This window comes from Ananas comosus, linkage group 22, assembly GCF_001540865.1.
Source record: "Ananas comosus cultivar F153 linkage group 22, ASM154086v1, whole genome shotgun sequence".
Classification (NCBI taxonomy): Eukaryota; Viridiplantae; Streptophyta; class Magnoliopsida; order Poales; family Bromeliaceae; genus Ananas; species Ananas comosus.
In genome coordinates this window covers 8,479,277-8,507,265 of record NC_033642.1, presented here as the reverse complement: position 1 = coordinate 8,507,265, position 27,989 = coordinate 8,479,277, and the positions used below count along the sequence as shown (strand labels likewise).

Below are 27,989 nucleotides of genomic sequence, written 5' to 3'. Positions count from 1 at the left end.
ATGCAAAAACAAATAAATCATAATCCGCCAACAAATTTGCAAATCACAAGTTGCATATTCTCCAAGAAACAGCAGCAAAAATAGCCCATAAATTCAAAAGAATTTTATCTCAATTCTCCAAAAGAGAAAACAAATGAGCAATAACAAAAAATATAAAAATATACCTTATTCAGCAATAGGCAAAAGTCGTTTACTCCGTTAATTTTACATGGCAGATTCGATCTCATCAGGCTGCAAAGCCATTCCATTCGGTCCATCATTTGTTCGGAGCTTCGAAGAAACACCGTCAATGGTAGAGATCAGTTGTGCGATCTTAGCATGCAGTACCTTCCGTGTCTTCAAATTGCCAAACGTCATATTATTGCCAAATCAGTAAAGCAGTTCATATAAGAGAGAGAGAGAGAGAGAGAGAGAGAGAGAGAGAGAGAGAGAGAGAGAGAGAGAGAGACCAATGTATTTATGAAAGGTTGCAGTTAAAGAATACAAGAACATTATGGGCCACAGTAAAAGTAAGCTTTAGCTAGCAAAGAGGTAAGTTTGCATGAGAAGCATATAGCTAGAAAGAGATAGAATAAGGTCAAACATTCCAAAATTACAGTAGGAGTATATTGCGTGGTTTGTTTTCCTAAAGTTAGAGGAAACCTGCTTAGTACAAAATGGCAAAGTGCTAAAATTTCACTTAAGTAACGCACTAAAGAGATAACAATGCAAAGGTGCAGAACACATGTATAAAAATGACCACTACACAAGAAATGAGGCCCGCTTTATATATCCAATGTATGTAATGTAGTATGATAAGAAATTAATAGCATTCAAGGTTAACCCAACAAGGAAACAGAATTTAAAGCTAAATCTACAAAAAGATTGTTGAGATACAGAAACTTGCTATACGGAAAAAGATTTACCTCCAAAGCCTTCTCCTCGTCGTATATAAATTGTGGGAGCTTCCTCATCAAATCCTTTCTATCGGCGCCAGCAAGGGCGCTGCTGATCTAAAGTGAATATGATTCATCAGTTAGGATTGATGTGGCCATTCAAGTACTAACTTGAAATTTAATAACTATTAATTCAAAGGTAAAAAAATAAAAAATAAAAAATTATAGGGCTCACCATTTTCGACTTTTTTTAAAAAAATTCCGTCGTTGTTTCTTTTTCCCCTCCAGAGGGTGTTAGAAAATACAAAAACTAGATAACGTGGACTGTAAAAAAAAAAAAAAAACATACGGTGTGCAAAGGATTTACATCTCATTTAAATACCTGAGGTGCATAGGCACAGCCTAGTAGCCCTGCTACAACGCCTCCCAATACAAAGCCACCGACAAAGATGCTTGCATTACTTGGTTTTCCAACATCACTACTTCAATAGGACAAAAACTTAGTAAAGGGCATGACATTCTCTACTAGCGCAGAAGTAAGAACCAATGGGGAGGATACGTAATAATACAAACACATAAAAAGATATTTGAATAGAAGCCTGATGGCATATGAAAGATTAATCAAGCAGGGAAGCCAAAAAAAGTTAGTCGAAAGAAAACTCTAAATAAGTTACCAAAAGTGCTATTTTCTTCATTTTCAGCAACTTGCACACTTTAGATTTAACTAAACAAATAGAAACATTTGCTGGATACTTCAGAAGCACTTCGATGCCTTTATTTTACATAATCCTTTATTACTCAGGCATCTAGTTTGTCAATTAATGAGGTAATATTTGCGAATCTAAGTAATCAATCTACGTTAATTCCTGCATTCCAAGTGAAAAATCCTTTTGCTTCCCCTAACTGCGGCCAACAAAGGAATATCATATGGGGGCTAGACATAACTCTACTTGTTTTAACTTTTTATCTCTGACAAGTGGGTATTCCTAGAGAAACCCTCAACATTCTATACAGAATCATGATTCAAGCAATGAAGCTATATTGTATATTAGAAACAAACTACCTGTAGGCAGCTTGAACAACAACTCGTTTTGGACTTGCAAATTTTACTTTCCTTTGAAGAGTGGAACTAAATGCTACGATGACGGGGCTGCGATTCACAAAATAATGTGCCGATTGTCTTCTGGAATAACCTACAAACAACAAAAGAGATAGAAGAAACTTAAATTTTCAAATTTAATTTTGTCAAGTTGTTGATAATCTTGAGCAAGGTTGTCACTCCAAGCACTGAAAAGAACCCATATTGTCAAGACCCTGTCACATTACAATGCCCTTTTTTAGCAATAACATGTGAAAATTGTGTCTAGTGCCTTTTTTCCAGAAATTTTCAATATTTGGCCTAATGATGGGCCCTGTGAAACTCTGTTTCAAAAAGATATCAATTTAAGTTATCGCCCACACTCTATTATGCTACAAATCATCCAACACATTGTCCAATTTAAAGAATTCTTCGTGAATAGTACATTGATATATTTGCATCCCTCAAAATGAAGGAAAAATCATCACCACTCCCTCAAAACGAAAGAAAAATCATCAACACTTCAAACCCATTGCCTGGCACTTTTAGCAATTAACAGTACAAAAAATTCACAACTTATTACTTTGCTGAAGGTCTCGAGCTGTCTCAAAAGCTTAACCTTAAGCTGACAGGTGGAGATACCCTCCGCTCTATATACTGCGCATGATTTATTTTTGGGTAAACTTTTAATTGCCCCCTTGTGGTTTAGCTCAATTTCACTTTGCCACCCCGTAGTCCAAAAAGTTTAAAATTGCCGACCTGTGGTTTAGCTCATTTTCACTTTGCCACACTCAAAAAGTTGCACTTTGCCCCCCGTTGTTTAGTACATTTTTCACTTTGCGATCCTGTGTTTTTTTTTGGTTATCTTATTTCATATAAAATTTTTTGGTAAATAAATTAAACTATATGGAATAAAGTGAAACTTTTTGAATCACACGGTTGCAAAGTGATAATGAGTTAAACCACAGCAGGCCAATTTGAAGTTTACCTTTATTTTTCTATCCAATATGGGACCATTATTCTCAGCACTTCTCATAAACACGTGTTAGGCATTATTATCCCCAAATTATGCCTCATCAAAGTTAACTCATCAACCGCATTTTGTCGAGAACATGATTAAATCGCAACTATTAACGAAAATTAGGGTTTTCGCGAATCATACATAACGGATTCATTCCTACAACACTGGGCATAAAATCAGAAAGCAACCGCATTGTACGATTCAGAAACCAAATCAAAGCCCTAATTATTTAGCACCTTTTGAATCCATGAAAATTTTGATGGAAACAGAGGAGGAATCGAGGATTACACGAGGATGCGGAGAGTCGAAGATCCGCGATCGGAACCACCGTGTTGGCGATCGTGGCCATGGCAGATCCTTCGATGTTGCTCTCTCTCTCTCTCTCTCTCTCCCTCTCTCTCTCCGGAGGGTGCGAAAATGGGGACGACGATAACAACGAGTGGAGAGATATTTATAGCTACGAGAGTGTGTGGGGGTTTGGAGCTGGTCATGAGCTATTACAGTGGACAAACTATTTACCTGCACCGGGTGTACAAATACAACTCATACACCTCACCCCTAAATCACCATAACACAAAGCCATAAAATGATAATTCAATTAAGCTCTACTGAAATATTTCTAAAAATAAATGTCCCTATTTACTTTTTCATCGTTTCTGATGATAGAATATCTGAATCGACAATTGGCAATATTAAATTTTGTCGACGCTATGTGAACCTTTTAAGATTCAAATTTCATAATTTTACAATATTATAAGCTTATTTTATTACTAAAAAAATAATATCAAAAAATTATAAATTTTAATTTATAAAATATTCGTATAATTTAGATTATATTAACGATATCGATTGTCGATTTAGATAATCCAAACCGTAAACAATACAGAAATAAATAATATAATTTACTCACATAATTTGTTGCATTTATTATACTGCATTCATAAGATCTATACATATATATTAAGATTGATTAATTCTAGATTTTAACTTGTTATAGATAAATAGTAATCATTTTTTTCACCATTCATTTTTTAAATTACTTGATGCAAGTGTAATAAATTTGTAAATTTTATAATTTTTAATCCGTGAATGTTTGAATTGAATATTATGGTGCACTGGGTTCATGATAATTTCTCGTCGGTGGTCCCCTCTGCCACGTGGAAATAATTTCGTGCAAGAACTTCCGTGAACCACGTTTACCACGTCATCATAGACCGTGCCACATGTGGTTTGTTGATATCCTGCACTTCTCACTGCAATCGAATTTTAAAATTATTTTAAATTATTGAATTTATTTAAAATCACAACAATTTTTGTAGAGTTAAAATTGATGTTATTCTTTTGTACACACAGATAATTAAGGCATGGAATAAAGTTTAATTATTTAAACTGTTTTTTCTTTTTGTTATTGAGATGAATATGCCAATAAGTTTACCTTGGTTAATTGAACTGGAACACCATATATTTATAGAAATTTTTTTACTACACTTGGCGTATAAATACAACATATATATCCCACTTAAAAGCTTTTTGATAGAAATATTAAAATCAAAATTAAACTTCTTAAATACATTACGCGATATTTAAAATACCTAGGTATCAAAAATCACACTTAGTTCTTACAAATTGAATAATAGTCCTTTTTCTAACTTTGATTATTAAGACCACTTGACGTACTTTATTATTATTGTTATTATATTTTTTGAATTTTTCTAAATTTTTATATATAAGCACTTCACATCTATAGATTGCTGCTCCGGAGATACAAACACATCATTTTCTTAGCGGGTGAGAGCAGAGTTACGGCGGATTGTTTTTTATTCTATTTTTTATTTGCACTTATCGTTTGACTTGGGCAGTTGATAGCAAGGAGGATTCTGCACTCGATATATTTTTTTTGTGGATCAGGATTAGATAAGGTGGATTCGAGATGAATTAGTATTATATTTTTTTTGAATTAATTGCATACAGGTCCCCGCAAACATAGTAAAACTTTAAAAAAACCCCTGTAGTTTCGTAGTTTCTCACTTTGCCCCCCTGTGGTTTCTTTTTTTCTTTTTTCCATATCAATTGCATTATTTTTTTTTCTTAAATCAGTGATAAAGTTAAAATTAAATGGTACTAAAGTGAATATTTGATAAATCTAGATGGGTATCTGAAGTTTTTTGTATATAATTCAATAAAATATTAACAAAAAAGCTACCGAAAAAATAAAAACGAAACCACAGGGGGCAATTTGATATATTTTAAACCACAGGGGGGCAAAGTGAGAAACTACGAAACCACAGGGGTGGTTCTTAAAGTTTTCCCTAATTTATCCCTGTAAAAGTGCTAATATTTTCAGATATATCCATATTTTGTTATAGTTAGAAAACTATTTATATTTTCAATTTTGTCATCACAAATATATGTCCCTCCAAAAGATACAGCTGTATAATATAAGAGATGTAAAAATGTAAAAAATTAATCCAGATAAAATATTTAACCTATACCTAACTAAACTTTTCTAACGGATTCTAATGACAGGGATATATGTGAAAACATTAAAATTTTTGCAGAAATAATTTATAAAAGTTAAACTTTATAGAAATATATCTGTAATTCATTATATTTGCAACAATCTGTATGTAATTGACCTTTCTCTTTTTTTTTTAACCTGTGGCTAGTACTTTAAGGTATCGTTTGGTTCGGAGATAAGGAAAAAGTGGTTATTCCAGGAATAGGTATAAATTGAGGTATAAGCGAGGATTAGATCAATTTTGCGTTTGGATGAAAATTGAGTTATTCATGGAATAAAAAAAATAACGTTTGATTAGGTAAGATGGAATAAGAAAGATAATGGGCGGATCAGAGTGCGAGCAATGTCGATACAGATTCATTTGCATCCCCACTGTACGATTCCATTTGGATTTGAAAACATTGATGGGTAAATGTTGGGTCTGGTGTGTCAGATACACCGATACAGCTGGTGCAGGCAAAAAATTTCATCCATTCATAAATTATTTCCTAATATATAATTAATTAATGCTTCATTAACGGTATGGCGATGTCCATATTCGTATATATCCCCACTTACCGTTACGAGGGCCCTATTAATCCCCACGCGCTCCTTTAAAAGGCCAAAAAAAAAAAAAAAAAAAAAAAACCNAAAAACCCCTTCGAAAATGGCGTGTGCATTCGCGGTGGTGAGAAGGGATTAGCAATGGCGGGGGGAGGCGGAGGCGGAGGAGGAGGAGGAGGGGGTGGCGGTGGTGGACATGGCGGAGGTGGAGGAGGAGGAGGAGGAGGAGGAGGCCGAGGGGGTAACACGAGGGAGCTCGATCAAACCCCGACGTGGGCCGTGGCCTCCGTGTGCGCCGTGATCATCCTCATCTCCATCTTGCTTGAGAAGGGCCTCCACCACATTGGAAAGGTGATCAGATTCGGATCGCGAAACCCTAGAACCTTTCGTTTCTTTTCTCACGGGTTTTGCCTTGTAATTGGGTAATGTGAGATTGGCTGTTGGTAGGGGATGAATTGGGGGCGATTAATGGTTGGTTTTGGGGCGTTTCGCAGGCATGTTGCGGGAAATTTTGGATAAAGTTGGGGCCTTTCGTTTATTTGTTTTCCTTTTTTTGGTACTTCTCGATAAGACATGCTTGAATGTAAGATGATATCTTTGCATTTATCTCTAATGTTCATGTTCCATCTATTTAGCAGGGGATTGGAAGTGACAAATTTTGTAAATAATTTTGGCCTTCTCATTCATGACATATTGATTTCCTGATATTAATATAGATATTCGATTTTCTTTTGCTTTTAGCATTTAGAGTTTGAAAAGGTTCTGAATGTGATGCTTTACATGCTTCATTTTGGTGTTCTTCTATTCCTTGTAATGCATCCAAGGATTATTAATACCATGCCATTTTTTATTGTACCTTGACTCAAAAAGTTTTTGTTGTGAGTTTACTTCTCATGTCATGTTGGCATTGAATATTTTATGGTTAGTGTAATTGCAGTTCGCTACTTCTCTCAGATGTTGATATCCATTTTATTTACAGTGGTTTAGGGAGAGGCGCAAGAAGGCCATGTTTGAAGCCCTAGAGAAGGTCAAAGCTGGTAAGAACATGAATCTCAGTGATAACTTCAATTTCCCAAATGCAAACTTTACTCTTATGTCATTTTCATAACACTAGATGTTAATGTTATATTTACATTCTTCACCTTTTGGTTGCTTTTTATCTTGCAGAATTGATGGTTCTTGGGTTCATTTCGTTACTGCTGACGTTTGGACAGAATTACATTTCCAAAATCTGCATAACAGAGGAAGCCGCTGATACTATGTTGCCTTGTCGCCTTAAGCTCGAGACGCTTGAAGCAGAACAAGGCAAACATCACCACCGAAGGGTATTAGTCGAGGCTTCTGGCTCAAAATGCCCTAAAGTAAGTAAGCGTAATAGATTCAGCTTGTATATGAACCGCTTGTGGATCTTGCGGGTTTACGTTGCTCGTTTAAGAATTAGTTTTTTTTTTTTCCTTGATGTGTGTAATTAGGTTAGTTAACTCTTGAATCCGAATTGGGCTCATTTTATTTAAGAACATAAGACATAGCACGTGATTCCTTGAGGAATTGATCGATTTAGATGGTTCTTGAAGCAATTTAGTTTTCATAGCTACTTTACTGCAAATCAATCTTTTCTGGAGGAAATTAAGTCTTTAACCATGTAGTTTAATCTCTTCAATAAGTTATCATTTTTGTCAGTCATGTTTATTAATGTTATCAGGTGGATCACTTGGAAGTGATGTACTGGAATGTATAAACTTTCTGATGACTTTCTGAATCTTTCTAGCGGTCAATTTCTAGCTGATTAAACTTCTTCAAGCCGTAATCATTTATAATTATGCTTAAAAAATTACTATTATGAGGTGGTGATGGCATCGTTTCATTCATAGTTCTGAATCTCTCCGATGTATATGATTTAACAATTAGTAATTGCCGTTGTCCTGATTTTTATTTTTTATTTTTTACTGTAATAGGGGGAGGTATCACTTGTTTCGATCAATGGACTTCATCAGTTGCACATATTCATATTTTTCTTGGCAGTTTTTCATGTGGTATACAGTGCTATTACGATGGCATTGGGAAGAGCAAAGGTGGGCAGGAAGTCGGATCTTTTGTTCATTCTTATACCATTTTCCCTTGAACAACTTCAAGTGGCCTTTAAATTTCCTTTTCTACCTTATTTATTGGATAATGAATTCTATAAAGTTATTAATTTAATAAAATGTTTTGTGCAGATTCGTGGATGGAAGGAGTGGGAAAGCGAGACAGGATCCCTAGACTATGAGTTTTCAAACGGTATTTTATCGCATTTATTGCTCATCTACTTTCTATGTTATCTTTGTTGGCCTAAATTTAGGAAGGAATTTATCACAATGTAGTGAATTCGAGTATATTAGTGCTTGGCTTTCCTCTTGACAGTTCAATAAACAATAGTCTTGTGGGTTAGCCATATAGGCATCACATTTTCTTTATAATGTTTTATAATTTATAATTTTTTCTTACTTGTTTATAATATTTTACTAGCCGCCACCATCAGTGTACTGCTTTTGTTATCTTGTGGGCTCATTGTTTCTTCATTTGTTGCGTTTTACCTTGCAGATCCTTCAAGATTCAGATTTACTCACGAGACATCTTTTGTTAGACAACACACAAGTTCCTTGAACAAGATCCCAGTGTCACTTTATGTTGTAAGACTCACAAATACTCGTAAAAATCTAGTGCTGTATATATTCAAACTCTGTCTTTTTAAGTAATTAACAATTCTTATTGCACTATTCATGTGATTCCAGAATAAGTTCTTACACTTTAATGCATCTTATTAGTATTGTTCTGGAGTCTCAACTGAATATGCCCTTATAAATGGTTTCTATATGAATTATTCCTAATGCCTCTCATGCAGATTAGCTTTTTTAGACAATTTTTCAGATCAGTTCGCAAGGCTGATTACTTGGCCATGCGCCATGGTTTCATTACGGTAAGTATTATCAGCTAAGAAATGAGAAATTACCAAAGAAACTATTGTCAGCTTTGTTGATTATCTTGCTTTTGTAGGTTCATTTAGCTCCAGGCAGTAAGTTCGACTTTCAAAAATATATAAAAAGGTCACTTGAAGATGACTTCAAAGTTGTCGTGGGAATCAGGTAAAGGAAACGATCTTTGTACTCTAGTGTCACTTTTGTTGACTCTGAGATTGCTGCTATTAGTATCAAGCTTTTATTCTAACTATTTGGAGTCCTTTCAAAGTTCAACCTGGCAGCCTCTAGTTTTAATTTTGAATCTTTTTAATTGTGAAGGTTTTGCCTGATGCGTGTTTGTAATATGTGTAAGAGCACTAAATTTTGGAATGTAAATGGTTTGAATGATTATATAAATATGAAGACACATTAGTTGTTATTAGAGGTCATTGTCCAAGATTTTATTCCATTACTTTGTAGGCCAGTCTCCCTAGAACTTTGATGCATTTTGTTCTTTATAATAACTATCCTCTTATGATTGAATATGAAAATTTCTAAATAATTTGTTTTTTATTCCTTATCCCCATTTTGCAACAGAGCATGATCTCTATAAAACCAACATACTTTCTAACCTCTGTTTTTCCCCCCTGTTTTGTCTTGGTTTTTCTTGTATAGTCACTATTGCTATTTTCTTGAGAGTTACCCAAGTTTATAAAAACGTCTTCGTTTCTTTTGCTCAATGGATTCTTTATTTATTGGGATCGACTCAGCTCTCTCAAATTTTTTTTTTCCCATTTATTTGGTTTATCTCGCTGATTGTTTCTTTTGGCTTGTTCAGTCCTATTTTATGGGCTTCTGCTGTCATCTTTTTGCTTCTGAATGTCAAGGGTGAGTAATACTCTGAAATGATTTTGCAAACTTATTTAATGGCCTCAGCGTGACTCGATATTTTCGGACATTTAACTGTTTTCATCATTTCCAGGATGGCAGACACTGTTCTGGATATCTGTTATGCCCGTGGTTGTAAGTAATTTAATTTAACTTACCCCCACACACCCACCCCCCTCCTCCTCCCAAAAACTTTTGCGCACATAATTTTTCATCGTTTTAATAATCCATGCAGATAATCTTGGCTGTTGGAACAAAGCTTCAGGCCATCATCACACAAATGGCCCTTGAGATCAAAGAGAGACATGCAGTTATTCAGGGGATTCCTCTCGTCCAACTCAGTGACCATCATTTTTGGTTTGGGCGTCCACATTTTATTATGTTTCTCATTCATTTCACCCTATTCCAGGTTTCCTTTCCCCTAATTAAAGGAAAATTGAGCTTTTTATTTTCATCACGCTTGTCAGCTAACTTTAAGCTATAATTTCATTCACTCACTTTGGTTAGGTACGGTGGATAGAATATGCTTTACTGTTTGTTTCTAAAATTACCACATAATTGATTATAAGATTACACATTATCGTATGGCTGAAAATTATGTTGATGGTTCTATTGTAAAATTTCTTAGTAAAGCATTTTATGTTTTCTCTAACAAGTTTCATTTTGTTATGCAGAATGCTTTCCAAATAATTTATTTCTTGTGGATATGGGTAAGTCTTTCCTTGGTTTCCTGCTATTTATGTACCACAATTATATGGTGATTACATAAATATTTCATGCTATTGATCCTGTATGTCTTTCGGACAGTATGAGTTTGGGCTGAAGTCTTGCTTTCACGAGAACTTTAATCTGATCATTGTGAGAGTTTGTCTCGGGTAAGTACTACAATTGCCTTTTTTTCTGGACATTATTGAATTTAATGAGGCCAATATGAGTTTTTTTTTTTATTGAAACAAAGGACCATTTTAGTTCAGGCACCAATCATTATTCGCACAAGTGACATATTTTCTGAAACTAAATCACATGATATTCAGAATCTGCACAAACCATAGGTGTGATTTCAAACTAATGCAAATAAAACTGTGCAACACCTAAAAAAGCAATCATCGATTAAAATAAAACTTGTTCAACAATTCGTACTCCCGACCTTTTTTTGGGAATTTATGTATGTATCCGGTGTTTTAGATTGGAATCAGTTAGGAAGATCTTCATTTTGGCTTGTGTTACAGTAAATCCTGGACTTTTAACCCTGTTGCCGGTGCTACGTTGAAAAGTACTGAATCAATATAAACCTCAGTTCAACGATAGAACCAAAAAGCATGCACAACATTTGCTTACCTTTATACATGTAGGTTATATTTATGTGGCTATACTATGCATGTGTTTTTCACATCCCTATGTTTGAGCTTGTAACTTTCGCTACCTTAGAATTTTCCTTGTTGATTTTTTCTTTTTTTCTAACAGAGTGGGAGTTCAATTTCTCTGCAGCTACATTACTCTCCCTCTTTATGCACTAGTATCTCAGGTACTTGGTCATGTTCTCTGTTATTTTAAATTCTTGTATTAGCATAAACCTAGCGAACTTCATGAATTAGTTTAATTAGTCGAGCAATCATATTAATTAGTTTGAACATTTTTGGAATGGAGAACGCTCCAATTGAATTGGCAATCACTTTTTTCCTCTTTTTTCCCCGTACTTTAGATGGGTTCTCACATGAAGAGGTCCATCTTCGACGAGCAAACGTCCAAGGCCATCAAGAAGTGGCACCAGGCCGTGAAGAAGAAGAATCCAAAGGGGGACTCTGTTCATTCCCCATCTAACCAATCACCATCCACGAGCCCAAAGGCGAACCGGAGTTCATCTCCGGTTCACCAACTCCACCGGTTCAAATCTACGTCACACTCCTCAGGCATCGCGATGACCCCCTCAAGGCGGCGGCATCAATCTGACCAAGACAACTTGGATGCAGAAAACGAGGCCCCGCCATCGGTGCCTGTTGTGAATGCCACCACCGACCTGCTTACCGGCCCGATTGATGAACACCAGCATCATGCAGGGGAGCACAAGAAGGAAGATGAGTTCGCATTCGTGAAGCTTGATCTGTGACGGTGCGCATACTAGTTAGTGTAGAGTGGTAACAATTTTCCTCGTCTTTGTATTATATATTATTTAGCTATAATACAGAAATATCTGGATATATCAATATTTGTACTTAACTCCCTCGATAGTCAAAACCTCCGAATAACATATTAATCAATCAGAAAATTGCCCACTTACCTCTGTGTAAGGTCAGGTGGTAACATTTAATGTATTTTGGCAGTTTTTCAATGGTTTTCGACTACTAGAGGGGTAAAACGGAAAACACGGTATATCCAGAGAAGTTATCTGCATATTAGCCTTACCTTTTCGTTTGATTTTTTATGCTTAGTCCATTATTTCAATCGATAAGTACCTGTTGCTTGTTTTTGTACTCTTGTTGTTTCATTATTCCTGAAGTTTACGATTATATACAGATCTTAGAACTTTGAAAGTTGGGACACATCCATTCGGCGGAACTTAGAATGCAGTGGGGAGGCCGATGAACAACGATCCGACAAGAACAACCATTTTCATTATAAACTTCGAGTTATGAACAGCGGAGGATGATCTTAAATATAACGGTAGAGTATGCATATCGGCCCAAAAGTAACCTGCGAATGCGGCGGATCTTCTCGCAATCCTGTGAAACCTAATTCACAATCTTTGTCGATTGGTTTGGCTTCCAAAAATTTTGATTTTGTTGTTATCTTCTGGTCATAGAGTGCTTATGCTCAAGTTTCTCTGATTTACTTCAATTGTCAGAGATGTTGTTCATGTAATATGATTTTGTCTCAGTATCATTTTGTTGTTGTATTTCCTTCTCTGTGTCTTTTTCGCTGTTTGGGGTTCTTTATTCCTTAGGGGTAAAATGATACCCAAATTATCTAAATTATCAACCATTTTGAGTGGGTTATTCAACATTTCAAAATTTTGATTTTACTATCCGATTTTTTAATTATCTGATTTAAATCAGTCAGCGATACTTTTGACTTCAAAATTTAAATTAATCACTTATTTTACTAAATTAGTAATTGCGAGGATTATATGAAGTATACTAACTAAACATATAAAGATAAATGATGCATTCAAATTTTAAAATTAAAATGCCGTTGACCGATTCAAATTAAACAAATTAAAAAGATTAGACTGTAAAATTAAAGTTTCGTAAGATTAGAAAGCCAAATCAACATAGCCAAATCCAGTGTTTTTCTCTATGAGATGTTATGCGAAAATAAATAAAGTTACCTAAACTAGGGACATTTTTTAAAAATTTAATTTTACTATCTAATATTTTTAATTTATTTGAATTAAGTAAGTCAATAATATGTCGACTCTAAAATTTAAGTTAATTACTTCAATAAACTTAAAAATATATTAATCCAATGAATAAAGATAAACTGTATATTTAAATTTTAAAATTAAAATATTACCGACTGAATCAAATTAAATAAACTAACAAATTAAAAAGTAAAATTAAAATTTTAAAATATTAGAGAGTCAAATTTAATCAGGCGGTAATTTAGGTAAGTCCAATATATTTTTACCATATTAGAAAATTATTGAAGAAAAAAATAAATTTTTGGTGGATACAAAAGTACAAAATCCAAAAAGTAATTAATAGACACGTGTCACGTCTTAACTGGTTATGGTTCCGCCCTTCCGCCGCCATCGGAAGAACCAAAAAAGCACCCGCACTTTCCACAAGCAGGTGCGAAGCTTCGTTTTCGAACTCGCTAGGGTTTCTCAATCTCTCTCTCTCTCTCTCTCTTCGACGATCCATGGAGACCTCTCTGAGATTGGGTGGGGATTCGAAAACCCTAAGGATCCACGCCAAGGAGAAGCTCCGCTTGGGCCCCCAAACCCTTTTGCAGGTTCCCGCCTCCATTTGTTTTTTTCCCCGCTATGGAATGATGAATCCATGTGTTTTTTGATCGACTTAGCTCCCTGAATCGAATAAATTTTAGTGTGCTGGGATCAGTTCGGAGTTTAATCCAATCTTATATTAAAATTGAAGTGTAAAATTATGAGATTTTTCTTTGTTTATTATAAACAGTTCCATAGCATTTGTGTATATGTAAAGCTTCTGCATTGTTTCTGACGAAGGGGCACTCGAATCTATGAGATCTATGCTATTTGAACTTCATGAGACTCGAATTTTCTGATTTTTCGATATCATTTGTCCTGCGATTAATTGGCCTCAAATTCACCTTTTATTAGTCATTAAAAATGGTCAATTTTGAGACCACTTGAATAATAGGCAAGTGATGTGGAAAAATTACGAAATTCGGAATGCTCTGTCACAGGAAATGACGCAGAGGTAAACGCCTCTATTTAGTTCTAGAAGTTTCTCTAGTTTTGTTTCCATTTTTACTGTAATCGCATGGATTTCAATTGCAATTTTTTCTCCATATCACATTACATACTGCATTGAACTACAATGGAACTCTTCCCTTTGAGTGAACCTATTTAACTGGATTCATCTGTTTTGTTTTGCTCTTGAATTGGCAAACCATGCGCATTTATCGATTCAAATCAGTCTAATATTGTGCCAATTACGGCATGGCTAATGGATTCAATCATGTACTTAATATACTTATGATAGGCTCACGGGGAAATAGATACGTGCGCTGGGGCTCCAAGTTATCTTGCTCTGCTCATAAGGCAGTTTTATCCTCAGGTAAGTTTCAATTTTTTCTACTTACGTTTCCGAGGATTGGTATGATTTTGTGATAACATGTTCTTTGGATGGTAAAATGTAGCATAAAATTCGGATATTTTTTTTTCCCTTGGCATGTAGCTATCAGCGAACGTAGATGTAGGCGTTCAGCTTGATAAAGGTGGTGATATCAATTACAGCCTTCGAGGGAAGAAGGCATTGTCAATCACATCAAATGGTCTAGTAGGCATCAACATTAAAGGGAGGTTGGTCACAGACAAAGAATTTATGCCGGTTAGTTACTTGTCTATGCAACTTAAAAGTTTTTTTTTCCTGTAAGTTTGTTGATTTATATTTATGCTTTTGGCAGTGCATTTGCTAAATTTTATAATTCGCATTGATTTGTGCTTATTTCGGCTTCTTATTTTTGATCGATTCTTATATTGAAGTACTCACATAGTGGACAACACTGTATATATACATATCTTATGCCGCGACACGCAATTAACTTCTGATCTGAAAATAATCAGTTTAAATTTTCCTAGTGATTGTTGTTATGTCTGTTTTCTGGCATGCCATTAAATACTACGAAGAGTTTTTTCTGGTAAGGTGAAGGATATCTTTCTCGCTCGTGTTTTAAGCATGTGAAATTGAAGCGCTAAAGTAGTACTAGTAAGAATTGTAGTGATGAATTTGAATCAAGAGGCAGCTAGATGTTGTGGTGTCCCTCCTCATGAGGGAGTTATGTGCAAAATTGCACATATTTTGTTGGACCCATTTTGTTGGGTTATGTTGGAGCCATTTGGGCTCATGGGCTAAATAGTTGGGCCAAGATTTATCTCCACTTATTCATATGACTTAAGAGGTTAGGGCTTGGGATGAGAGGTAGAGAAAAAAGAAGCTCTCTATTTTTCTCTTGCAAAAAGAAAGAGGAGAAAAAGGGGTAGAGAAGAAGAAGCTATCGGAGGCCACCATTGTTAGGCTTGTTAGAGAAGCTTTTGAAGCCGGGTTCGTGGGAAAGCCGAAGGAGCCCGATTACCTTGCCAGGAGGTTTTCTTGGGAGGTGATTCATAAGCAACATTGGTGGTGAGATCTCTCCAATATTTCTCTTTATTTGGAGCAATAGCTTTGATTCTTGTAATCCATGTCTCTAGTTCTACAGAGGAATTATACTCATCCCATTTCATATAGTGGAGTTGTTTGGAGGTGGCCCCGTGGTTTTTCCCTTTCTAGGGTTTCCACGTAAATTTGGTATTTGATTTCTTGGTTGGTTTATATTTGCTTTATTATTGCTCTCTTTATGGTGTAGTATGATTGGAATTAATCTACTTTAGGTTATTTCCATTTGATCTTGCATAGTGGGAGAACTTAGATCATTTTCTTCTCCCAACACTAGAGTCATTCTTAAATAATTATCTCTAGCTTTATACAGGGTAAGAAAAGCAGCGCTGTCGAATTGTCTTGGAGCATACTCAATTTTCAGAAGGATCAAGACGTGAGGATCAAAGTTGGTTATGAATTATTTGACAAGGTAAATATCTTTCTATGTGGTCTTGCATATATGGTAATTTAATGTTACTGTTGTGAGATTTCCCCTGCTTCCCCCCCCCCCCCCCCCCCCCCCTCCTTTTTGAGTATAGTAATCGTATTCATGCTCATTAAGTGTTTATCGATGTCCCTTGTCTTATGCGTCTGTGTAGTACTGTTTACTGTTTCTGCTGAACCACTCATTTTTGAGGTTTAACCACTCTGTTTCACATGAAGATTACCATGAATTTTCCAGTAAATGGTTCTAATTTGGAAGTTTCTTATATATTATTATTATGTAGTTTATTCCCAGATTAATACATTAGGTGGTGCGCAGGGGATTTAACAAAATCAAAAATCTCCTATAACAGTTTTTATCACTCACCTTGCTATTAATATGCCTAACTTTTCTGTCAAAGGACCTTTCTATGGGTTCGAGTCCTCGCCTTTGTTTTATCTTGTCAAATTGATATTTACACTCAAATTTTAGTGGAATGCCGTATAAATAAAACCGAACTAGGTAAAGCTGTGATATTCACTAGAATCTTATCATTTAATCCAGGACATTGATTTTAACAGCATATTTATCAAAAGATGTTAGATCCTCTCATGGTGTAGGTCAAAGTAGATATTCTATTGGTCATTGACAACGTTTTTGTAAATTACTTCTGTTAATTGCAGGTACCATACCTCCAAATTAGGGAAAATAACTGGACCCTCAATACTCATATGAATGGTAAGTGGAATGTAAGATTTGATTTATGATCAACTTCTTAAATCTCAACCACACATTCAAAGACATTGTTGATTTCTTGCTGTAATTGACATGAAGCTCTGTTTAGAGAAACATTCAATGAAGCTCTTTTGTTCATCTACATCTTAAATTCTTTAAATATTTTCAATGCTTATGCTTTTTTTATTTCAGATACTTTAATATTATTGTACAAGAAGAACAGTTGAGTTAACCCCTCTCTTCTAGCTTCCTATTATCTACCTTCAAATTGGTACCATTGTTTATTACAGGAGTAATGCTATGAATATATACAAGATCTTCGCGAATAACAAAAGTAAAAGCTAAATCTAGTGGTTAAAAACCATTTGGCCCTAAATTATAAAATTTGGTTCTGAGAAGCTTTTAAATGATATAGATTTTTTTCGTAGTATGAATTGTCGATTTAAATGTTCTATCATATAAAATGATTCTATGGTAGCGAAACTTGAATGTTGTTTGGAGTAGTTGAAGCATAATGTGTGTATTGTTAGCAATGTATCCTATATAATGACTTATAATAGAAAAGGATAGGGTAAATTATACTTTTGTTCCTCAAACTATGAGGCACGTGACACTTTTACACTCAATTTCAATTTGTTGTTATTTTTTATTCAAACTTTCTGAATTGTTACAATTAAGTTTTACAATCTAATTTAGCTGACCAAATTTTAACAAATTGTTAATGTACAAGTGATTTTGCATATTATTTATTATTGTATCATCAATCGCAATACTTTTACATCGCTTCTATATATATTAATAATTTGTCCGCATTTAGCTAACTAAATTATATTGTAAAATTTGATTGCAATAATTTTAAAAATTCGAGCTAGAAATTGTAATTTAAAGTATGCAGATCAAAGTGTAATGCTCGTTTTAGTTTGAGGAACAAAAGTATAATTATTCAAAAAAAATGGAAGAAAGAAATAGAAAAATTACGTTCTATTCTTTTATTATGTTATGGTCAATTTTGTGCAGTGTCATGCGTGATCTCACAATGCTAATCTTAATATTCATAATCATTTTGTGGTAGTTGTGTGATAATTTAATTCGCTAACTAATAGAAAATTCTCAAAGGCACTTTTTATTAGGCGCGGTAACGCATGATTACACGTGGGCTTGTGAAGGATCCACCGTCCAACAAACCTCGAGTGAAATCTCATCCGTCCGATAACGGACGGCAGAGATTGGATGCTCGGTTATTGAACGGTCTCCCAGTTACGTGGCCTCACGCGCGTCCCCGGAAATCGCATTTACCAATAATACCCTCCACTAATGGCGATCCAAATTACGACATAATGGTTCTGGCAATGGGCATTTCGGTAATTTCGACTTCCAAGGGTTTAGGGTTCAAGCACTCAAGAACATTAGAATCTATTTCGTGGACCTTGTTCACCATGAGCCAGTCCTTTAAAACTTAATATATGCAAGGAATACATAAAATGCCTGCATAGTAAAACTATATATATATTTTTAGAAAATTTTATTTTATTTAACACTTTAGTTTTTTTTTTCCCATCTTTTATGTTTGAAACTCATGATTTTTTTGTGGCAATTTTTTTGAAAGCACATAGAAGAAGGTGCTTGCGGCATCTAATGATTTAATTTAAAATAAATTTGGAACCTGAACCTGTGGACCAGGTTCATGCAACAATATTTTTAATAAATTATTACAGGTATTTCTCTCTCTATCCTACGTGGCCTATTTCCCGTTTCTGAGGAGAGTGAATAAATAGGCGAAGAGAGAGAGAGAGAGAGAGTGTGTTGTGTTCGATAAGGGCTCTCGAGTACGAGCTCGTTCCCTCTCCGATCCCACACAAGCGCCGCTCCATCCTCTCTCTCTCGCTATCTGAGGAGGAGGAGGAGGAGGAGGAGGAGGAGCTCGAGAGCGTCCCATGGCGATGGAGGGGGGGAGGGTCGAAGGAGGAGGAGGAGGAGGGGGAGGAGGAGGAGGGACTTGGCCAGCACCACCACGCCCAGCGCCTGGTACCACGCCATCCCCTTCTCCACCAGCGCCCCCGCGATGTAGTACGACGGCACGCCCACCGCCAGCCCCACCCACAGCCCCGCGAACTCCACCGCCGTCGCCGTCCGCTGCCCCGCCCTCGTCGGCCGCAACTCTGACCACGACGCCCTCCCCCCCGTCATTTTTATTTGCTCCGCTGGCCTCGCACGGACGGACCGGCGAATTCGCTCGATCGATCGGGATTTGATTTTTCTTCAGTTTGAGTGCGTGTGTACATGTGTGGGGGGGGGCGGGGGGTGGCGATCGGGGAGGAAAAAGTTCCTTGTCGTGACTAGGGTGTCAACAAGCCTGAATGCCTGANGCGATTCATTCATGATCTATGTGGATTGAAAAATAAAGGAGCAAACTTTGAATTTGATTTGAAACTTTAGCAGTTTAATGGATGGTTCCCGAAATTTTGGGGGTTTTTTGTGGTTGTTTTCTTGCTTAGGTTTTTTTTCCAGTTTGTATTGTGTATATTGTTGCGCCGAGTGCTAAAATGCTATTGATTTTGCGAGTTAGTATGGTAGGATCTTAAGATTGTTGAAAAGTTGTGGCTTTGAATTCACAATGTTATTATCAAATAGTGTAATTTTTGTTTCCGGTAGAACCGGATCAGGAATTTGGTTCATTTCATGGCAATTTGTATCCTGTATCTCTCCCTCTCTCTCTCTCTCTGAAACAAAAGAGGCGGAAAAAGACACAATATTATGTCTCCCAAGGGAAACATGTCAAGTTTAGAAGATCGGGGCAAAAGTAAAAGCTATCGAAAAAGTTTGGGGACAAACGGCGCAATTTACTGCATTGTAGTCCAACTTTTGTTTAACACCATTTTAGAGTGATAAGATCTAATGTTTTGCATTTTGTGAGGGCTCATATTCTTAGTACAAGTTTTTCTTCGATCAGCTTTGCTTTTCTCTTTTAGGTACTATGTGTTGTGTTTATCCTATATATTCGTAATGTTTCATGTAAATTGCAATCTAAGACTCTATAATGGCTTGACACCACGACATTCTCTTCCTTATCACTTTTACTTTGTTATGGTGTTTTTTAGATTACTGCTAAATTTTTCTTTACTCTCTGCACATTTCCCACATTTCCAATTTGAAGACGAAAAACAAAGAAAAAGTATATAGTGATTCAGTATAATGTTCCAGGTTAACCCTGTGAAATACAATAGCATTTTTTCGGGCTTAAGTGTCCTTGTAAAGGAGCAAGGGCCATCATCCCTTTGGAGGGGCTGGGCCGGAAAATTCTTCGGATATGGTGCTCAAGGTGGCTGCAAGTTTGGGCTTTACGAGTATTTCAAGAAGAAGTACTCGGATATATTAGAAGGACAAAATAAAAGTGTCATCTTCTTCGTTAGCAGTGCGTCTGCTCAGGTAATAGCAGATGTTGCCCTTTCGCCCTTTGAAGCTGTTAAAGTTCGTGTCCAGGCGCAACCCAAGTTCGCAAAGGGGTTGGTCGATGGCTTCCCAAAGTTGTATGCCACTGAAGGATTTTATGGGTAAAGAATTCTTAGCGATGAAGCAATTTCTGAATTTATTGATTGTTTATCTAGAACTCAGATGTGGTCTTGCTATTGCAGGTTTTACAGGGGACTTTTGCCACTTTGGTGTCGGAATCTTCCATGTAATTACACATTTTCCTACTAAATGTCTTTTTTTTCGTATTTTCTATACTGTTGCTTTCTTTTCGAAAATTGTGGGACTGTTCATGACACCATGTCGACATAACAATGCAGTAACTATGAATTAAATGTTGAAGTGATAATGTTTATATGAAATAACATCGGAATGCACTCTGGCATGATCATGTAAGTATAGTTAGCAGAGATTGTTATTCCAGTAATGAGTGCATAGTTCCGCACTTCCATTTAATTAATTGCTACAAATTCTTAGCTTCATGTTAAGTAAAGTAAATTTTAGAAGAAAAGTTAGACTCATCACTGTAAATTTAAAAGTAATGGCTTCAATTGGTTTGTACTACTGAGATTTTAGTTTGTTTGCTTCTTTAAGTGTTCTTAGACAAATATAACTTTTATTTTTATCCCCCCCTTTTTTTTAGCTTCGATCGATCTTAATATCTGCAAATTTTAAGCACACAATGAGTTGAACACAGACCACACCCTCTGCAGTTTCCATACTGATGTTTTCAACATTCGAGCACTCCGTCGACTTTTTATACCATACTGTTCTCCAAAAAAGGAAACAAGACTGCTCGACAACTCAACAGCTTGGAGTGACTTGCTTAGCTGGTTATGCATCTGGGGCTATCGGCACTGTCGTCTCGAATCCGGCAGATAACATCGTCGCTTGTCTTTACAATAAGAAGGCTAAAAATGTAATGCAGGTAAAGTCAGTATATTAAGTTTTCCTTGCCTTCTTAATTTTCATCATTCCCTTTTTTATCAAATATAAGTGATTTGAGTAGGCTATTTTTAGTCTAACAAAGCTACCCTTTACGTTTCCAGGCTATTAGGAGTATTGGTTTCCCTGGTTTGTTCACAAGAAGCCTACCTCTTCGCATCACACTTGTTGGACCAGTTGTAACCATGCAATGGTTCTTCTACGACACCATTAAAGTATTGACCGGCTTGTAAGTATAGCAATTCACAAACTTATCATCAGTAGAATGGGTGGTCGTCTTTTCATCGATCTGCAATGTTGAGCAATGGTTGAATATGTCGATAGAATGCTTGAAAAAAGGGGGGAAAAATAAAAAGTTAGACTCTAGGTGCTGTCAGTAACTATCTACATAATCAAACAACTTCAGCCATTTGCTATGCATTTACCAAAGATAGCATAACAACTCGCCTAAAGCTGTTCGGTATTATATCCATGTCATTATAATAGATTAACATTAAAATGAATGGATAAATATTTTTATATATCCTCCTCAGAGCATACATATTGATCTGCATTTTATGTAAACCTGCAACTAAGTGAAAAGATTGCGTAGTCCTCGTATAGTTTGAAAAGGCCTAAATATTATTGCCTGTTGTTTCGATTAAAAGTTGTTCTCTTAGCATGGAATCATCATGAATATTTAGCCCCTTGATGATTTTTTGAAAGCAAGGTCATCGCCGCATATAGTCGCATCGCATCATTGCTTTTCGCTGCGAGTTGTTTACTAAGACCTGAGAAGTTTGCGTTTACAATGTTTCAGGCCGACAAGCGGAGGCATTCCGCGTGATGTTGATGGAACCACCAGCTTTGATTTGGATAAAATCAACAGCTTGAGCTGATACTAGTACTCTTGATAATACTCCGACTCGTCGCTTTTTCCGAAGATGAGATATACAGCGGCAAGTATACTAATCCTCCTTCCACCTTCATGAATTTAAAGAAGAGAGAGTAGTCGGTGAATCATTTACCGTGTTTAGATACGGTGAATAAATTACCGTGTTTAACTTATTCCAGCACCTCCCCTTACTTGCGTGGCGTTTAAGTGGCAAGAATAGGGCCAAAATTGTAATTATAAATTTGATGGGTTATTTGTGAAAATAATTTTTTTGAGGGGGCCAAATACAAAAAAAATCCCATATATGGAATGCTAGGGAGCAAACTCAAACTTGTTAGAAGGTAGAGGACTTCTAATGCAATTTTACCCTACTAATCCACTTGAAGCATGCTTCAAGGCTTTCCCATGATGACATAGATTACTTGACGCACTGCTTTTTTGCATTTGCTTATCTTCACACAAAATGAAATGATAACATTTTTTAAAAAAAACTTACAGTTGTACCAGTATTTTGTTTTTCATAGGATTTTTGTAGCAGTACCTCTTTTTTTTTTTTTGGTTGCTACTGCTTGCTCTGTAGAAACTCGCTTGAGATTTTATATCGTGTACACAGAGATTGTTATTTGATTTTTTTTTTTTTTCAATATAGGATTTACTGCATCTGTGAATCTGAAATAAATTTGAGAGTTTTACAACATCCAAATGATTCATATTTTTAAAAAATCTCTAATCACTTTTTTATGAATATAAATACACGATTAATTGCTAATAACTAGGAGCGTAATCCAAGCCCGTGCTATGTGAGTATTTCAAAGCCACAAAAACACAAACTACTAGTTTTACCTGGTATTAAGGTTTATCCAATACTAATAGGGCAAAACAAACTCGGGTTAAAAGTATATAAAATTTTTTAAAAAACATTTCCTAATAAAATTATAATATATATATATATATATCATAATCAATTCATTGTAATATGCAGAACGTGATATTTCAGATGATTTCTATCATACATTCTAGCGATACTCTTCGATATCCCAAACAAAGTCTAAAAGAGCATATTGAACCTATTCTCTTTTATTCTACTATATCATATTATTTGGCTGGTTGGAGTTTCTTGCGTGGCCAACCTGTCCAAATAAGTGCAAACATAAACCACAAGTTCTAAATTGAAGTTTCTATCTCAGGGGCTCAAAACTTATTTCAACTTTCCATCGCAGCAGCAGATCCAAATCAATTACTATTTTCCAAAAGCAGAGAGTTTTTCAGAAGCAGCTAGGGTAATATTAAGACACGGCGTTCTAACGTGCAAAATCAAGAGTGCGTGCTTGTATATATATACCACATGAAGCTTTCCCCAAAATCGCTCGTATTGTTATTCCCTACATTTATTTCCCAGTTGTAGCACAAAAATTTGGCAAAAATATCTAGACAAGAAAATGATTTCTTGCGTGACAAATCCTATACGAAGCAAAAAAAAAAAAAAAAATCAGCAACTAGGGCGCGGGGCGCCCCACATACTTACATTCAAACTATTTGTCATAGTACGTCTTCCGAGTCCCATATTGCCCTTCAGCATCATTGCGACGAACTCGTTGTAGTCGATTCGGCCATCCTACAAGAAATATAAGCAAACCCAACATAACATCTCATGCGAGTAAAGTGTCAAGTTTTCACCACAAAAAAAAAGCATTTAGTTAGATTACACTATGTCGGGTTTGTTTCGTACTAAAACATGCGTGCGGAACACTTACATTGTCCTGATCAGCTTCTTTGATGATATCGTCAATGATAACGTCGGTCATGTTATGCTCCTTACAAGCTTGCTGAAGTTCGTCAACGGTTATATAGCCGCTCCCATCTTTGTCGAAATAGGAAAATGCCGCTACCAAATGTTCTTCCCTGTCGAGCTTATTAAGATGCACTGTTGCAGCAATAAACTCGCCATAGTCGATGGTACCGCTATTGTCCACATCAGCCTGGTTCGCATTAAACTGGTCGGTAAAATTTGAAATACAGTTCGGTGCATTTTTTATCTTGCATTCATACATAAATTACTCAGCTATATGCAGAAAGAAACAACTCAACCCATTAAAAACACTCGTAGGAGCATGAATTTTCATGATGTGTTTTCACCTTCCTAATTTTTTTTTTTCCTTATCTATTTAAAAATCTAATAACTTTCATGTTAGAAAAGATGTATGGGGTTTAAGTCGCTTACTGCCTCCATGAGAGCACGAATCTCTGATTCTTTCAAATTAGAACCGTATCTTCGGAGACCCTCTTTTAGCTCATCGAAAGTGATAGCCCCACTGTTGTCCGTGTCCATTGCCCTGAACATTTCTCTTAATCCAGCAATTTCCTCTTCCGAAAGACTGTCAGCTATCACCTGAGAGAATTTAGGAACAATTAACCATCTAAGTCTACTTCAATGAATACTACAAGATAAAGATAAAGGTTTGCTAATTAATTATGTCTTGTGAACAAACTTTAACTACCAACAGCAGTAACAGATAAAACGACAAAACTAAGAGATGGAGTATCGAGATTATCTGTCATATTCTTCAAAAAAAATATTAGTGGAGATGCGGAACAGGGGCAATTTGGTTCGCAGGTTATTTACAAGACAGAGTATCAAAATTCCAGTAAGAAGGTTAAAACATAAGACCCAAGTTTAACACGGATGATAGCATAAGATAATCTGTTTTCTCATCGAGAATCTTATCCCAAACAATATAGAATTCCCTGAAAGGAAAATTACAGAGTAAGCTTTGTCTTTACATGGACACAAGAGATACTAGTTTCGAAAGCAGATACAGCTAATTACCAATCTACAAGACTACAATGATAAAAGCCGGTAAAATCCTCTTTCTGATTACTGTAACCTGGAGGTGACTATATGTCTATTATGCCAGCCTTTTATGCAGCATAAAACACTGAAAGCTAGATAAATACATATAAATTTATCCTCCAGAAGAATGAGACGACTTACTCGCAAAGCCATCTTCTTCAATTTATTCATGGCTGAAAAATTTTTAAGGCGAGAAAGGACAGCTGGATCCAATGCTCGGTCAGGAGCAACTCCGTTTTCACATATCCAGGGATGACCTGAGCACAAAGGTGACGTTTATCTGATTTTCTGAAAAGCATAAATTAATACAAGAAAATTAACTGTATTTATGAATTTATAGAAGAACCAAGTTCTTAAGAAAGTTGGTGCCAATTGCTTATTGTGCCCATATGTAATTGATACATATTATGATTTCATTGCATGAAAGGTGTATGGGCCTATGGGGCAGGACATACATAGTACTTCATGAGCTGTCAAACGCTCGGAAGGACGTGGGCATAGCATTTTTCTGATGAGATCCTTCGCGCTCTCCGATATCATGGGCCATGGTTCTGCCTCAAAGTCGACTACTCCCTTCAAGACCGCATCAAATATTCCTTGTTGTGTCTCTGTACAGAGAAAAAGGTCATAAATCAATAAATAATGTAATAATCACTGCAATTAGCGGGGTAACTTGTTCCATACCGGCCCAGAAAGGTGGCACTCCGCTTAGCAAAATGTAAATTATAACACCGGCTGTCCATACATCGGCCTCCGGCCCATAGTGTTTGCATAGTACCTCGGGAGCAACATAATAGGGGCTGCCGACAACATCTGTGAAGACTTGGCCTAAAATAACAAGATAATTAAAGAAGGTCAAAATATACGCTAGCAGTGACAAATAATTAGGATATAAACCATTAGAAAGCAAAGAATCAAGGCTTTCTAGACCAGATAATCGGGAGGAAAACTAGGGTAAAGAGTAATTTTAATGCAAATATATGTGCGTAGAAGGAAAGCACCAGAGATTATTATCATGAATTAAAACCTTGGTTAGGAACGATTCACAGTCCTCATAGACTACAAGAAAATATAGGACCAAGCGTCTCTCTTCGTTTGGCGAAAGAAAATTTTTGACATAGAAAAGGTCGAAAAGGGACTACGTCAAACAAGATCAGATGAACCAACTTAAAGGCAGATTTTGCAGTACAAAATCTGCGAGTTAATTAGGCTACTTGCCGGCCAAGCGGAAGTTCTTGCAGCTTGGAACAGATGACAAGAAGCCATTCCAGCTAGCAAATCCCCTACTGACATGCAACAAGGTTCAACAGAATAGCATATTCATTATGCATCAGCTCTGTTTGGCATGTAACATCTTGTTTCCACAGAGTTGCAGAGATGCAGGTCACCTCAATATCAATCATTACGCGCGCCATATTTCCATTTGTGGGTAGCATGTCAAAAACAATGAAAAGATTATGCCGCAAAATCTTATTTTAAACTTCAGGTACTCATTTCAAATGCCGCATAGTTCAGATAAGTTTCATACGTACGTTTGTTAAACTAATATGATCCTTAATATATAATATATGGATCAGATAAGTTACGAACATTCTTAGCCTAACATAATCATAAACATAGGACACAGAATCAGCAATAAGGTAAGATTCTTCTGCGGCGCATCTTGATATCTTCATATTATTCCTAAAATGTATGTTTGTGTATTAGATCGATCATTTGGGAAAGATGTGGAAGAATCGTATACCGGGCTTGAAGAACACGGAGAGCCCGAAATCGATGGCCTTGAGCGAGGAATCGTCGTCCTTGTTGGCGAGCAAGAAGTTCTCGGGCTTGAGGTCCCTGTGCATGACCCCGAGGGAGTGGCACGCCTCGACGACCCCGACGACGATCCGCGCGAGATCCGCGGCCTTGCGCTCGGTGAAGTGGCCCCGCTCGATGATCCGGTCGAAGAGCTCGCCTCCCTCGCAGAGCTCCATGACGATGTGGACGTGGACCTGGTCCTCGTAGGCCCCTTTAATGGCGACGACGTTCCTGTGCCCGCTAAGGTGGTGCATGATCTGGATCTCGCGGCGCACGTCCTCGACGTCCTCCTTGGAGATGAGCTTGCGCTTCGCGATGGACTTGCACGCGAACCGGGCGCCCGTGGCGAGCTCCGTGCAGAGGTAGGTCGTCCCGAACTGGCCCTGCCCGAGCTTGCGCCCTAGGGCGTAGAGCTCGTGGAGGTTCCGGGTCTTGTGCCCGAGCACCGACGCCGCCTCCGCCGCTACCGACGCCGCGGCGGAGGACGAGGCGCGCATCGGCGCGGAGAGCGGCCGCGGCGGCCGATCGTCGGCGGCGTCGGCCTCTGCGGCGGCGTCGCCGCCGAGGGAGGAGGAGGAGGAGGCCGAGGAGGAGGAGTAGCGGCTAAAGTAGTTGCTGGTGCTCGCGAGGGATCCGCGGCACGTGTTTCCCATGAACGGAGGAGGACGCGGTGGTGGTGATCGTCGTCGTCCTCCTCGTCGTCCTCGTCGTCGGAGGCATTTGAGGAGAGAGAGAGAAGAGAAAGAGAAAAAGAAAAAGAAAGAGAAAGAGAGAGGGAGAGCGAATTTGTTGGAGAGGACGAAGAGGGGGCTATTTGTAAAAAAGGATTTACGTAGGGGCTATAATATAATTAATTTAATTTAACTTATATTCAATTTAATTTAATTAACTTTTTTAGCTTTTCGATATAGAAATTAAAAGGTGGAGAGGAAAAGAAGGAGAAGTTTTAGAAATATTCGTATTCGTCGACTACGCGGAGACCATTTTGATTTTTTCCTCCCCAAACAATTAATAAATAAATATAAAATTTTTGTTTATTATTTACGATAAAATAATAATCATAATTATTATTATTATTATTATTATTATTATTGGTTGTAAATCAAATTCAAATTATAAATTGATCTACTCTAACAGATCACAGTGGGATAGCGAAGATGATTTACAATTAACTTTATTTTCTATGATTATATTTT

The 27,989-nt window shown here is 36.7% G+C and overlaps 5 protein-coding genes across 7 annotated transcripts; 3 read left to right on the top strand and 2 right to left on the bottom strand.

Annotated features, from left to right (window-relative positions):
* LOC109727362 lies at window positions 2–19,566 on the bottom strand. Of its 2 annotated transcripts, none has more exons than XM_020257461.1 (6): window positions 19,555–19,566; window positions 3,263–3,377; window positions 1,939–2,068; window positions 1,258–1,357; window positions 906–992; window positions 2–336 (listed from the first exon to the last, which is right to left on the bottom strand). In XM_020257461.1, the coding sequence occupies exons 2-6, from the start codon at window positions 3,321–3,323 to the stop codon at window positions 205–207; spliced, it is 510 nt and encodes a 169-aa protein (XP_020113050.1). In that variant the 5' UTR covers window positions 3,324–3,377; window positions 19,555–19,566; the 3' UTR covers window positions 2–204. The 2 variants fall into 2 exon arrangements, with proteins under 2 accessions (XP_020113050.1, XP_020113051.1); XM_020257462.1 differs by having other exon boundaries at window positions 14–336; window positions 1,258–1,354.
* LOC109727360 (MLO-like protein 10) lies at window positions 6,252–12,756 on the top strand. Of its 2 annotated transcripts, none has more exons than XM_020257459.1 (16): window positions 6,252–6,386; window positions 7,015–7,072; window positions 7,203–7,396; window positions 7,991–8,107; window positions 8,252–8,312; window positions 8,616–8,704; window positions 8,917–8,991; window positions 9,069–9,157; window positions 9,810–9,859; window positions 9,954–9,994; window positions 10,095–10,268; window positions 10,534–10,569; window positions 10,667–10,734; window positions 11,324–11,384; window positions 11,562–11,994; window positions 12,374–12,756. In XM_020257459.1, exons 2-15 carry the CDS (start codon window positions 7,042–7,044, stop codon window positions 11,964–11,966), a joined length of 1,491 nt encoding a protein of 496 aa, XP_020113048.1. In that variant the 5' UTR covers window positions 6,252–6,386; window positions 7,015–7,041; the 3' UTR covers window positions 11,967–11,994; window positions 12,374–12,756. The 2 variants fall into 2 exon arrangements, with proteins under 2 accessions (XP_020113048.1, XP_020113046.1); XM_020257457.1 differs by having other exon boundaries at window positions 6,303–6,386; window positions 11,562–11,968.
* On the top strand, window positions 13,611–17,030 carry LOC109727363 (outer envelope pore protein 21, chloroplastic-like). The gene is made up of 5 exons (XM_020257463.1): window positions 13,611–13,810; window positions 14,542–14,616; window positions 14,737–14,889; window positions 16,028–16,126; window positions 16,804–17,030. The coding sequence occupies exons 1-5, from the start codon at window positions 13,718–13,720 to the stop codon at window positions 16,885–16,887; spliced, it is 504 nt and encodes a 167-aa protein (XP_020113052.1). The 5' UTR covers window positions 13,611–13,717; the 3' UTR covers window positions 16,888–17,030.
* LOC109727361 (mitochondrial phosphate carrier protein 1, mitochondrial) lies at window positions 19,257–22,633 on the top strand. Its single transcript, XM_020257460.1, has 5 exons — window positions 19,257–20,406; window positions 20,488–20,531; window positions 21,037–21,251; window positions 21,373–21,497; window positions 22,068–22,633. The coding sequence occupies exons 1-5, from the start codon at window positions 20,048–20,050 to the stop codon at window positions 22,144–22,146; spliced, it is 822 nt and encodes a 273-aa protein (XP_020113049.1). The 5' UTR covers window positions 19,257–20,047; the 3' UTR covers window positions 22,147–22,633.
* On the bottom strand, window positions 21,468–27,544 carry LOC109727359 (calcium-dependent protein kinase 26-like). The gene is made up of 8 exons (XM_020257456.1): window positions 26,738–27,544; window positions 25,678–25,821; window positions 25,449–25,601; window positions 25,135–25,250; window positions 24,364–24,531; window positions 23,897–24,121; window positions 23,668–23,757; window positions 21,468–21,557 (listed from the first exon to the last, which is right to left on the bottom strand). Exons 1-8 carry the CDS (start codon window positions 27,444–27,446, stop codon window positions 21,468–21,470), a joined length of 1,695 nt encoding a protein of 564 aa, XP_020113045.1. The 5' UTR covers window positions 27,447–27,544.